The 14,199-nt window shown below is 39.9% G+C and overlaps 1 protein-coding gene across 1 annotated transcript in view; it reads right to left on the bottom strand.

Annotated features, from left to right (window-relative positions):
• ORC2 (origin recognition complex subunit 2) overlaps positions 1–14,199 on the bottom strand; it is a 64,525-nt gene that overhangs the window by 35,435 nt on the left and 14,891 nt on the right. Inside the window, exons 8-12 of the mRNA XM_089670237.1 lie at positions 12,845–13,005; positions 12,536–12,634; positions 8,008–8,117; positions 5,570–5,702; positions 1,550–1,646 (exon numbers count right to left, since the gene is read on the bottom strand). Of these exons, the coding sequence (XP_089526363.1) occupies positions 1,550–1,646; positions 5,570–5,702; positions 8,008–8,117; positions 12,536–12,634; positions 12,845–13,005 (600 nt within the window). The remainder of the gene's footprint in view (positions 1–1,549; positions 1,647–5,569; positions 5,703–8,007; positions 8,118–12,535; positions 12,635–12,844; positions 13,006–14,199) is intronic.

Genomic DNA, 14,199 nt, shown 5'->3' on the forward strand with positions numbered 1-14,199 from the left:
ATCATGAAGAATTAATTTCACCTGCAGGTGATCCACTTCAAGTAGGATTTACATTCTCATAGACTTGTATGGGAATGGGAACTTGAACAAAAGCCCATCAACACAGGCCCTTACCTGCTGACGGATTATGTAATTATATCCATCCAGCACTAAGATTTTCACAGCCCTGCCACACAGCACAGCCAGGTTGATGACACCATTTTCTTAATTGCAGTTCTATACTTTCAATGGGGCACAGTGGTTTCCACTCTCCACCCCAAACCTGCTGACTGGAGCGAGAAGAGCAGCCACAGTTTACTGAGGTCATCCGTCTGCTCATTGTTTAATTCTTCTATCAGAATGTTCACTGTCACCACATTTACATCTATCACACCTGAGTGAGTCCTACTCCTGCCCCTCCCTCTCCTAGTCTGAATGCTGCTGTGCAGTAGATTGCAAGTGATCAATACCTAAAGTCTCCTATGTGATACAATTTTGTTTCAACGGGTACTATTTATTGACACATCAGACACCTAAAGTCTCCCCTGGAGCTAATGGAGTGCATATTGCGGCAAGGCAAAAGAACAGCCAAACCCAGAAGTCAGTATTGCATGCCAATTCCAGGTTCCTACTAGGTAGGGACATCAATGGACAGATATTTGCTGGTCTCTCTCCTCTACCCTGTGGCACCTTGGGGGGAAGCTGGGGGGGGGAAGCATGTATGTAATGAAGGTGCGTGAAAGTGACTGGCAGCTGTACAGCCACCAGATTACTACCATATGACAGCCAAGAGTTGGCGTGGCAGATTTATAATGCTACAGCAGCCAGGAGTGTGTATAGAACCCCCCACCTGCCACTGACATATGACAGTAAAAGGATTAATACTAGTTGTATTTAAAACATAAATTTGGTCATTTATTAATAAACACAAAACTGAATTAAATGTCTCTTTTCTAGCTTTACAGGCAACAGCAACCAGACGAATTCTCAAGTGTACAAAGCTAAATAGGTAATGCATGGGCTGGCTCTCTAAACCAAGCAAGATATTTAAGGATCTCTTGTGATAAACCAGTAGTATAAAGTCACTTTTGAACAAGGCCCAAGGCATATGTAAGTATTAGATGTTCTTGTCATGTTTTCCAAGAAAAAATAAAAAGAAAGAAACTGGACAATCTTTTTGACACGTGAACTCCACAATCACATTCTATCCAACACAGAGTAAACACTGTAGTGGATGTTCTCAGTAACAGTTCTATCTTTCTATGGACAGCTAAAGTTTTAAAGTGAGAACTGTTTAATTACAGAAAATTGACCCAATCAAATACATTCTGGTTTCTAATGACGCATATATTTAGATCTCTACATAGAATATGAATGGTGATCTACTTGTGAATCCACACAACTCTATGGGTTCCTTTCTGGTTAGGTAGCTGGAGAAAGCAACATTTTTCCATTCCTATAGCTGTACATTGTGCAGAGTACCTTACTGATTCTACACAATAGTTTGCTGGAAAGACGATACATTTATGTTCATTGATAATGATTAATACAGCATATATCTTTAACGTACTGTCTTTGAACTTCTGTAAAATGAAGTCCATTTGATCCAAGGGGCTGCGAAAAGTCCCAGAGTGACCTAAAGCCTCTTCTGTGATGGAGTTTAAAATCTATGTAGAAATACAATTAAAGAATATTAGGATTAATCTTTGTACACTGATTTGGTCTCATACATAAAAGCACACTGACCAATCACATTCTCTATTTTTATTAAAAAAAAAAAAAAAACACAAGAAAAAACCCAAACACGACACTATTCTAAACAGTTTTTATGAGTAGACTGATTTATAAAAGTGAAAGGAAACACATGCTGTTCAATGGTCCAGAACTGGTAAATACACAAATGTACCTATAATGCCATGGTTTAACGGTGAGAAAAGTTTGAATAGTTGGGGATCATGTTTATAATAATATAGTTCGGCCATCCATCCATCACATAGCCTTCACCTACAGACAACCGATATGTTTATGTGAACAGGACAGCCCCTTCACGCTAATGGCGTGTGTCACACACACAGCTCTGGTCAGCAATGTTGTACCTCCAGGCAGACACGAACTGAACAGAGCAGTTCTCTCTGACTTCTGTGTGCTACAGTTCATAAAATCCAGTATCCACTGTGGTGGTGTAAAAAAAGTTAAAAAAAAAGAAAAAGTATTATTACCTGGCACCCCACAAAACATAATTGGAATAATTAAGTGGAATAATTAATTGGAAGATTTCTCCTTTATTATTTTTCTGGGGACAACCCAAAATTTTGGATTTTCTTTTACTTTCACATTCGAGAATGGTAAACAGGACAAATAGAGAGGGTGAATCTCCTTAATGGGGTCACAGACTGCAGACTGAGGTTCTAATCCCTCTTCACTCTATCCGAAGCTAAAAAAAAAAAGTTTTGCCTTTAGTTATACTTAATAGAGAAGAAATAACAGCACCTTCTCTGTGCTTCCCCTTTCCATTAGTATGTGGGCATCAGTGGTTGGGGGAGAGGGGGTGCTCAATATAACCTGTGTTCAGTTTCACAGATTCTGGGCTAAACAAAGATAAAATAAAACTCCTGCTTTCACCAGACCTTTTTAAATCCATAAAAAGGATCCAAGGATTGCTAAGTTGCTAATGAGTTGATCTGCTTTGCCCAAATATTTTTAGATAAAATGATAAAGTGCCTCTTAGCTAGTACATCAAAAATGTGGGTTTTACAGATAATGGTTAACCCCAAACAAAAAACTTTAAAATGTGGAATATAACATAAAAATAAATAAAAATCACAACTGCAAATCAAACTGTAATAAATACACTGTTCAGAAAATTAAAGGAACACTTTGAAAACACATCAGATCTCAATGGGGGAAAAAGATCATGCCGGATATATATACTGATATGAAAACAGAAAAGATACGAGCGCTGGATAAACAACCAAAAAGCGACTTGCATGAAAGGCAAACACCAGGAGCCTCAAACTAAAATGTAACAAACAACCATGCAGCGCTAGTAAACATAATATTGCATGCAAATCCTCATACGGTGCATATAATAAAAGTGCATATAGTGAATGGTAAAATGAACACCACTTAATATTGAAAATAGATTTAGGAAATTATTCTAAAAGTCCAGGGATAATAATGATGATGAATAAATAAATAAATCAAAATCTTCAACAAGAGTGTTCTTGCGGTGTATGATGTAAACCAATTTCAAGGTAAAAGGGTGACACAATAAGTGACTTCTGTGACCATATTCTTCCCACAGAAACGAGTGTAGATTGCACTAACCAGAAAGCGCAATGGTAATGCGCATTTGAGTGTTAACCAACTCCTGGTCATCCGGCTAATGGTACTGGAACTGGATCATAGAGAGTGGTCATCTGGCCTGCATCAGCTGAGCAAACATCACAACCTCAGGGTCTCCAGATAGCAGAGGACGTGTAGTCGTTTCACCACCGGGGGGAGTCTAACCAATCATGTATAGTGAGCAGCTGGTAGCAGGGAATTCCAAAATGGCCGCCGGCCGTCCACAGGGGCCATGCAGTGTGACGTCACAGGGTATAGAGCTAACGTGGATAACGTGCCATTGCACGAAACGCGTTAGTGAGGTGCTCTATACCCTGTGACGTCACACTGCATGGCCCCTGTGGACGGCCGGCGGCCATTTTGGAATTCCCTGCTACCAGCTGCTCACTATACATGATTGGTTAGACTCCCCCCGGTGGTGAAACGACTACACGTCCTCTGCTATCTGGAGACCCTGAGGTTGTGATGTTTGCCCAGCTGATGCAGGCCAGATGACCACGCTCTATGATCCAGTTCCAGTACCATTAGCCGGATGACCAGGAGTTGGTTAACACTCAAATGCGCATTACCATTGCGCTTTCTGGTTAGTGCAATCTACACTCATTTCTGTGGGAAGAATATGGTCACAGAAGTCACTTATTGTGTCACCATTTTACCTTGAAATTGGTTTACATCATACACCGCAAGAACACTCTTGTTGAAGATTTTGATTTATTTATTTATTCATCATCATTATTATCCCTGGACTTTTAGGATAATTTCTTAAATCTATTTTCAATATTAAGTGGTGTTCATTTTACCATTCACTATATGCACTTTTATTATATGCACCGTATGAGGATTTGCATGCAATATTATGTTTACTAGCGCTGCATGGTTGTTTGTTATATATACTGATATGGACTGGGTAATGAGCTAGGAATGCAAGGATGCCCCATCATTTGATGGAAATGAAAATTACCAACCTACAGAGGACTGAATTCAAAGACACCCTGAAAATCAAAATGAAAAAATTATGCAGCAGGCTAGTCCATTCTGCTGAAATTTAATTGCAGCCACTCAAAATTGTACTCAGTAGTTTGTATGGCCCCCACGTGCTTGTATGCATGCCTGACAACATCGAGGCATGCTCCAAATGAGACAACGAATGGTGTAGTGGGGTATAACTACCCAGATCTGGACCAGGGCTGGATCTGAGCTTCTAGACTGTACGAGGTGCAACCTGGCGGATTCGGATGGACTGAAACATGATATCCCAGAGGTGTTCTATTGGATTTAAGTCAGGCGAGCGTGGGAGCCATTCAATGGCATCAATTCCTTCATTCTCCAGGAACTGCCTGCATACTCTCTCCACATGAAGCTGGGCATTGTTATGCACCAGGAGGAACCCAGGACCCACTGCACCAGCATAGGGTCTGACAATGGGTCCAAGGATTTTATCCCGATACCTGATGGCAGTCAGGATGCCATTGTGTAGCCTGTAGAGGTCTGTGCATCCCTCCATGGATATGCTTCCTCAGACCATCCTGGCCCACCACCAAAACAGTCATGCTGAACGATGTTACGGGCAGCATAACATTCTCCACGGCTTCCCCAGGCCCTTTCACATCTGTCACATGTGCTCAGGGTGAACCTGCTCTCATCTTTGATAAACGCAAGGCACCAGTGGCGGACATGCCTATTCTGGTATTCAATGGCAAATGCCAATCAAGCTCTGTGGTGCCAGGCAGTGAGCACAGGGCCCACTAGAGGACATTGGGCCCTCAGGCCACCCTCATGAAGTTTGTTTCTGATTGTTTGGTCAGAGACACATTCACACCAGTGGCCTGCTGGAGGTCATTTTGTAGGGCTCTGGCAGTGCTCATCCTGTTCCTCCTTGCACAAAAGGAGCAGATTCCCGGGCCTGCTGATGGGTTAAGGACCTTCTATGGCTCTGCCCAGCTCTCCTAGAGTAACTGCCTGTCTCCTGGAATCTCCTCCATACTCTTGAGACTGCTGAGAGACACAGCAAACCTTTTGGCAATGGCACATATTGATGTATCATCCTGGAGGAGTTGAACTGCCTGTGCAACCTCTGTAGGGTACAGGTATCACCTCATGCTACCAGTAGTGACACTGACTCTAGCCAAATGCAAAACTAGTGAAAACCAGTCAGAAAAGATGAGATGAGTAGGGGAAAAAATGTCAGTGGCCTCCACCTGTAAAACCATTCCTGTACAAAAACTGGTTATTGAAGGACCCTTACCGATTTAATTGTAATGCCTGGAAAGAATCCATTGATGACAATGTGGAGAGAATCCTGTAGCATGGATGTTCTAAATGTCTCTATAAGATTCCTCTTGGAGCCCAAACCAAACAGGATGATATTGAAACCAAGACTGATAAGGAAACACAAAGAACTGACTTAATAAAAGACAACTTCTTCATGGAAGAAATCTGCTTCCACTAAAGACAAAGAGGCTTATAACTACAGCATGATTTATTGGTATTCCCAGAACAATTTGTAGAGGTCTAAGACATGTGAGCAGCCCTACCCACACCTGTGTCTGTTGGGAATACACACCCATGGTATCATGTGCTGGAATGGGCACATACAAGTACAGGGGCACACAGTTCTTATATACTTCTTGTGACCAGAATGTTACTACCAGGTTGACTTTCATCTTACAGTGATTATTATTAATATACAGGATTTATATAGCACCAACAGTTTGCTCAGCGCTTTACAATATAAAAGGGAGACAATACAGCAACGATACAGTTCAATACAAAAGTGTTAGGAGGGCCCTGCTTCTTGGAGCTTACAATCTAAGAAAGAGGGGCTGGTGGTACAAAAGGTAATAACTGTGGGGGATGAATTGATAGGAGGAATAGAAGAATAAGATTCTGTTATTAGCTGAAGGCAGGATAGGCTTCCCTGAAGAGATAGGTTTTCATAGATCGCCTAAATGTGGGCAGAATAGGCAATAATTGGATAGACTGGGGTAGAGAGTTCCAGAGGATGGGGGAGGCTCTGGAGACGAGCATGGGAGGAGGAGAGAAGGGAGCTAGAGAGCAGGAGATCGTGGAAGGAGCAGGGAGGACGGTTTGGGTGATATTTGGAGACAAGATTGGTGATGTACTTTGGGGTAGAGTTATAAATGGCTTTATATGTTATTGTTAATGTTTTTAATTTTATTCGTTGGGCAATGGGAAGCCAGTGGAGGGATTGGCAGAGAGGGATGGCAGATATGGAACAGTTAGTAAGGTGGATGAGTCTGGCAGCAGCATTAATGATAGACTGAAGAGGGGATAGCCTGTGATGAGGTAGGCCAATGAGGAGGGAGTTACAATAGTCAAGGCGAGAGATAACAAGGAAGTGAATAAGTTGTTTAGTGGTTTCAGAGGTTAAGAACAGGCATAACTTGGAGATGCTGCGAAGGTGAAGTCTACAAGAATTGGACAGTGATTGGATTTGGGGCTGAAGGGACAGATGGCAGTCTAGGATTACACCTAGTACCCTGGCATGAGGGGATGGTCTGATAGTTGCATTATTGATCTTGATGGAGAAGTCAGGGGAGGGGGCATGGGCTGGAGGGAATAGTATGAGCTCAGTTTTGGAAATATTTGAGGAGTGAAGTGACATCCATGCTGATATGTCACTTAGTAGGTTAGTAATGTGAAAGGAGACTGAGGGGTGAGGTGAGGAGTAGAAAGATAGTTTTGTGTGTCATCAGCATTGAGATGGTACTTAAAGCCATGGGAGTTTATCAAGTGACCAAGGGAGGAGGTGTAGACAGAGAAGAGGTCAAAGGACAAAACCTTGAGAGACCCCTACAGAAATAGGAAGCGGAGAGGAGGAGACCGAGTTATAGGTAACTCTGAAGAAGCGCTGCGATAGGTAGAAGAACCAGGAGAGAGCAGAGTCTTGGAGGCCAAGAGAGTGGAGTTTATTTTGAGGAGGAGGGGATGGTCAACAGTATCAAAAGCCGCAGAGAGCCAGACTATAAAGGGTCAAGAAGGTTGTTGTCAGTGAGGTTGGAGTTCAGGCGATTAACTAAGCATTCTAAGAGTTTAGAGGTAAATGGGAGCAGGGAGATGGGTCTTAAGTTGTTCAGGTTGGTGGGGTCCAGTGACAGCTTTTTAAGTATGGGAGTGATCTGTGCATGCTTTAGAGGGGTGGGGAAGGCACCATTAGAGAGGGAGAGATTGAATATGTGAGTGAGGGAGCATAGGATAGAAGAAGAGGGTGACCGTAGTAGTTGAGATCTATTGGATAATCTATATTTTTAAAAAACCTATATCACTGTGCCCTTTACATTCAGAAACAAACATACATGGACAGCCACACTATGAGCAAGCAGTTTGTATGTACCCAAGTGGGGAAAAAAAAAAAAACACTCCACAGGTCACAAAGATACAAAGTAGCCCTGGTCATGGACAGACTGAGTAATCAATTATACAAAAATTATATACAGTATTAAACAGCACAACTGAATGCTGGAAGCTCCAAATATTTGTAAAAGGTTTACCCTGCAATCATTTTTTTTTAGTTTCTAATAACAAATACAAAAACAGACAGTGGTTAAAGTGGCCATTACCACAGCTCACTAAAAATCCCTTTCACTATATAAGCAGCTTTACATTTCTCAAAAGCAAGAGACACCAAATGTAACATGGCAAAACGAAGACATGATAACTTACTGCAGCTGTAACATCCACTTGTAGAAAAGTTCTTCATACTTTTTGTTTAGATAGTAAAGATCATCAGCAAAGGTAGTTGAGGTCTGTTCCAAAAGTTTACGTAATGTTTCCTGCAGATAATATAATTTGGACAACTGTGTGGTTAAAAAATGTTTCAAGTTGAGATCTAATGTACACCTGTCTTGAGAGAAATATGGGTACTGACGTTGCTGCCTCCTTTAAAAAATAAATACAAGTTAGTTACCCGATACCATCATACCCAGGAATCTTCCAGGATGGCTCATAGGCGAGTGGCTCTGCCCACAAAACATGAAACACAAGGCTTCAGAATCCTGCTGGTCTCAGTAATAAAAGATTAACACCACTCACATAGGTAGATGGATCGCTTATTAGATTCCCATACACCGCTCTCTCTGTTGCTAAAACAGATCAATCCTGCCTCCTTAAACTCCTGGAAATGCTCCTGTGATGGCCTCACACTTGTAGCTCCATCTTGCGCATTATGCCCTTAGAGGCACCCTTACGCCACTATCTGATGAAATCCTAAAAGCGTAATGCACAAGGCAGAGCCACAAGTATGAGGTCATCACACTAGCATTCCCAAGAATCTGAGGAAACAGACTTATGAAAAAAAACAAAACAAAACAAAAAAAAAACCCATCTCTAATTACATGCTATATAAAACAGAGTGCGCATACTCACAAAGCCACAAAAGCATTTGTTTTGTGTAGAGTGATATATATCTGGTTGATCCTGCCTTCAGCTTTCCCTTCTATCTTCTGTGTCACCATTGCAGGCTGAGATTGTGTATACAAGCTGGTGGTCTTTACTGAGCAAGCTCCAGTTTCAGTTCTTTTCTAAGCTCTTCATTTCCTCCTTTACTTATCTGTTCAGCCCACATGTGGGTGTATACACAGTGCTAAATGACACTCGCCTACCTTGCTCCATGCTCTCCTATTGATAAACACTATAGTACGCTGATTGATGTCACTCACCAAGAAACTCACAAAACAAAACAAAAAAAAAAAGCTTAGTTTTAATATAAATCAGTATTAAATATATCAAAAATATCTTGATTGTGTATGTCATATTATATTATACCTATAGGCTTTTTTTTACCTGCTTTCATGTCTGTGAACTGAACTGTTTGCTCAACTCACTTATGTGGAGCGTTGAGTTTACTGTATTAATGCCTGACATCTCCGTCAAAAAAAAAAAAATGTTTATATAATATACACACAGTGGCTAAGTGTTGAACGCGTCACCATTTTTCTAGGCAAATATATTTCTATAGGTGCTATTGACATGAAACTTTCAATGTCAGTAACAACCCATGCAATCCATACAAAGAAAACAAAAACAAATAAGTTCAGAAATTTAAGTTATGTGTAAGAAAATGGAATGACACATGGAAAAAAGTATTGAACACATGAAGAAAGGGAGGTACAAAAAAGTATGGAAAACCAAGACATCAGTTGACATCTATCAGTAATTAGAAAGCAATCCTGCCCCTTGTCAGTGCAAATTAATAACAGCTGGTTCAGTCTCAACTGATGGCCTATAAAAAGGTTTCTCATTACCAAGATGTCACACAAAAAAAACATCTTATGATGAGTAAAAGCAAAGAGCTCTCTCAAGACCTTGGCAACCTTATTGTTGCAAAACATACTGATGGCATTGGTTACTGAAGGATTTCTAAACTTCCGAATGTTCCTGTGAGCACTGTTGGGGCCATAATCGGGAAGTAGAAAGAACATTACTTCACCATAAACCAGCCATGACCAGGTGCTCCTCACAAGCTTTCTGACAGAGGAGTGAAAAGAATTATCAGAAGAGGTGTCCAAGAGCCAAGGACCAGTTGTGGAGAGCTTCAGAAAGACCTGGGATTAGCAGGTACAATTGTTTCACAGAAAACAATAAGTAATGCACTCAACCACCATGGCCTGTATGCACGCACAAAATATAGACAAGCCTGTGAAATATTGGAAGAATATAGTCTGATCAGACGAGACCAAAATCAAACTCTTTGGAAGCCATAATACACACCATTTTTGGAGGTAAAATGGCACTGCACATCACCCCAAAAACACCATACCAACAGTGAAGTTTGGAGGTGGGAACATCATGGTGTGGGGCTGTTTTCCAGTACATGATACTGGCAAACTTCATATCATTGAAGGAAGGATGAATGGAAAAATGTACCAAAACATTCTTGTTAAAAATTTGCTGCCATCTACCAGGATAATGAAGATGAAACAAGGGTGGTCATTTCAGCAAGATAATGATCCCAAACACAAAGTCAAGGAAACTCTCAGTTGGTTTCAAAGAAAGAAAATAAAGCTGCTACAATGGCCCAGCCAATCCCCTGAATTGAATCCAATAGATAGAAAATCTATGGAAACAACTACAGATCCGAGTTCATAGAAGAGGTCCTAAGAACCTTCAAGATTTGAAGACTGTGTGGAAGAATGGGCCAAAAATCACACCTGAGCAATGCATGCAGCCTCTTGAAGCTGTCATTGCCAACAAATATATTTCAGTTAGTGTGTTCAATACTTTTTCCCTGTGATTTTATTGCACATAACTTAATTTCTGAACTTATTTGTTTTGGTCTCTATGGTTTTGTTTTTGGTTTGTATGTATGGATTGCATGGGTTGTTACCAACATGTGGTGAAAATTTCATGTCAATAGCACCTTTCGAAATACATTTACTAAAAAAAGATGGTGACGTATTCAATACTTATTTTACCCGCTTCATATATCTTAAATGTAATTGCTAATATCTGTAAAAGTAAAAAGAGCCTTGGATGCAGATTCCCCCCTGAACAAAATGAAAACTAGTGTCAATCATCTTTAACTGCCTACACCATATGAATGCACAAAAAACACATATCTGATATTCAATACAGATATATAGGGAGCTGTAAAACACAGCACCAATCAGGGCTGGCCAGACACATTCATTCTGTAGAGAGCATACATCAGCAGTAACAGAAGCCCTTCCCGAGGATCTTTCCCTGCAGATGTTAAAGAACAGGGAAAGATCATGTGATAACACAACAGTGCTGCAGGAATAAGGTACTTGGAGGATTTAGGGAAGAAAAAAATGTGTCATAATATCTAGGATTTATGTGAATGAATTATGGCAAATAACAGACAAGAGAGAGGATTAACCCCTGTGGGGTATATGGCTTATCTGTGATTTAAGAGGTCCAATATTCCAGGCAATAGTACACCCAAAAGGGATGATTGGTGGAAGTGTTTTACTGTGTGGCACACAGGCAGTTGAGGGAAGATTACACTGAAGATGAAGACACATAGGACTGATTGATATATGTTATAAGTGATTTTTGAATCACCTGAATTGCACTTCATTCATTATGTACTATTAGTGATCTATAACACATGGGTGTTCTAGCATTATTTATGTATATGTGTGGTCACTACTGATAATATAGGTTTTGTTCACATTTATATTTATTATTTATTTAGGAGCGCTGCACTTTATTAATTTGGTATTTAGGTGTGAATCACCATTAGGTACAGGAATGCTGAGTATAAGAGAGTAAACGTGAGTAAGCTTATAGACTTGTAAAATTCTTCTTCGTTGCCAGTGGTGTAATATACTCGTTTATTACTTTTATACATGAGTAAATTACTGCATTCAAATGAAAAATGTTCTATTTTTGTTTTATGGCTCTGTACTCATCACTGTATTACTGATCTTTACTCAAAACAACAATGCACCTCATTTCAGATCTCTTCTTTTTTACACACATGTGCAAGAAGGCCTTAGTGTTTAGCTCCTCCTAGGTGTTAGGGTTTAAGATTGAAACTTTGTTTGCTGCATGGGGATTGGGAGTTTGTTTTTAGAGGTTTAAAAATGCTGACAAAGTAAATGTTACTTGTAAAAATAGTTTTGCCTTTACTTCTACTTTAAACATTGTGGATAGAGGAAGGGGCAGTTATAACCTCTGTCAGTTTTTTCACCATCTGTGTTCCATTATGAAGATTTCCCTTTACTTCCTGTCCCACAGCCAAAACAGGAAGCGAGAGCCAATCACGCCAAAGTGAGGAAATCGCTGGTTTCACCAAGGTCACCAGAACTAGTGTCTCAGTTAGAAGATTCCCCTCTATATTGTTGTGGTGACAAACCAAAAGAATGGTAAACAGGACAAATAAGGTGGTTGAATCTCTCTAATGAGGACACCGCAATACAAACCTGGCATGGTCTAAACCCTCTCCATTTCACCCCCCCCCCAAAAAAAGTTTCGCCCCTAGTTACACTTTATGTGTATGACTGCACTATAATCTAGCTGAATTGAAGAAGCATTGTTTGGGAGAGATTGCAACAATAGTTTGAATCTGACCTTTTTTTTAAACATTTGCAGTTGAAACCAAAGTTAGGATTTAAGGTCTCTGCACAAAGCAAAAACGATTGTTAATAGTGCAATAGTAAAATCTACCTGTACTGTATATGGACCCTGTTCTCTATGTCTTAACTACTAAAATACATTTTCTTTTTACCTGGTCTAGCTTTGGAGTCTGGAGCTTTTGCAATGTCCTATCAGACGTGAGGACCTTAGAACTGCTGTGAGCTTCAAAGTACTCTTCCACCAGGTTGCTCTGTTAATGAAAGAAATGCAAGATCTTTTTACAGGTCACACAGCAATAATTCATGTCACTCACCACTAAAACCCTCCAAGCAAGATAGAAAAAAAAATGTTTTTTTTTTTTTTTTTTTTATAATGCAGGTTCACAGCTCCAAAAAAACCCCCCCCAAAAAAACATAAAAAAAACAAAAAAAAAACACCACACACCACAAAAACAACTTACTTTTGTCTTTCCTTTTTTGGATGGTGTTTTCCCAGTAGTCTGAGATCCTTTGCTTGGCGTTTGTGATCCTTTACTTGGTGTTTTAGCAGTGGCTGGCTTTTCTTCCATCTCTTCATCAGAATCAGAATAATCACTCTCACTGTCTGACCGTAAATCTGGTGCTGTAAAAAAGAAAGAAAATGCTAAAGATGGCTATGCATGTGTTATTTAGACTGGGAGTATAAAGGTTGAAATCTAGATGTTCAGGTTATTATACTTATAAGAATGATTAAGCATCACATTAAATTACAGTGCACACAATGGTGGTATTCACAGTAATGATACTCCCGGATTGCTCTCTGTGCAAATAGCTGCATACAAAACTTCAACTAGAGGTGAAGCCTAAAATCAGAGAACCTTTGCTGTGCTCTCTTTAAAAAACATATAATGCTGCATTAAAGTTTATTATAAGAGATTTGGTTTATTTGCAAAGCAAAACAGGAATTATTTAGAGCTTAAAAATAAAGAAATAAAATTGATTCAAAGCCATTATAGTTTACCTTTAAAAAACAAGGAACCAGGAAACCAATCCAATTCAGTTTATTACGAATTGTACAGAAGGCAAAATTATGAGATAAAATGCAGGCCTTTTGGTCAAGCAGTCCCATGCCAAGACCATGAGCGTTCCTGCAGAACCAGAAGAGCTGTACTGCTACCTGCATTTCATGTGCACAACAGCCTTCAGGAAGTACATACATGGAAATATATATCTTCCAGTGCATTTCTAATTCTTTGAAAAGACCATGTCCCTACAAGACATATGAGCCATCAGGAAGCGCAACAGCATACGGCAGGGAGGAGCAGGTATACACACATGGAACTGTTGGATACTTGCAGCTGCCATAAAACACGGTGGCGTTTTAACATACAGGCTGCTGAAGAGGCAAGCATATAGCATTTTATTTTACAGGCTGTCCTTATTATTGGCTCTGTAATGACAGGGTCACCTTAAGTTTGGATTTTTTTTTTTTTTTTAAGATCATCAAAGTTACTTTGATAATAAAATTAGCCACATAATTCATTAAAACTAAAAAGTAAAGTTTTGTTGTTTGTTTTTTGTTTAAATGGCAAACACTCTGAACTTGCAGGTTAGAATTTGGAGATTGCATTCAGAACTTGCAAATCTGTGTTTGCATTATCCATATTTCATATTATCCATGTGCTATCATACCTAGTTTGTTATTTAGCATTAGGCCCCCTTTACACAGGTGCCATCCAGTTCATTGAGCAGGGAAAATGTGAAGAGATCCTCTGCTGAACCAAAACAGAATGGATATCACTTTTCTTATATCCCTGTCTGTTTGGTGTATAGCTGG

Source organism: Staurois parvus, unplaced genomic scaffold, assembly GCF_062004578.1.
Source record: "Staurois parvus isolate SC_StPar_1 unplaced genomic scaffold, SC_StPar_1.0 ptg000011l, whole genome shotgun sequence".
Classification (NCBI taxonomy): domain Eukaryota; kingdom Metazoa; phylum Chordata; class Amphibia; order Anura; family Ranidae; genus Staurois; species Staurois parvus.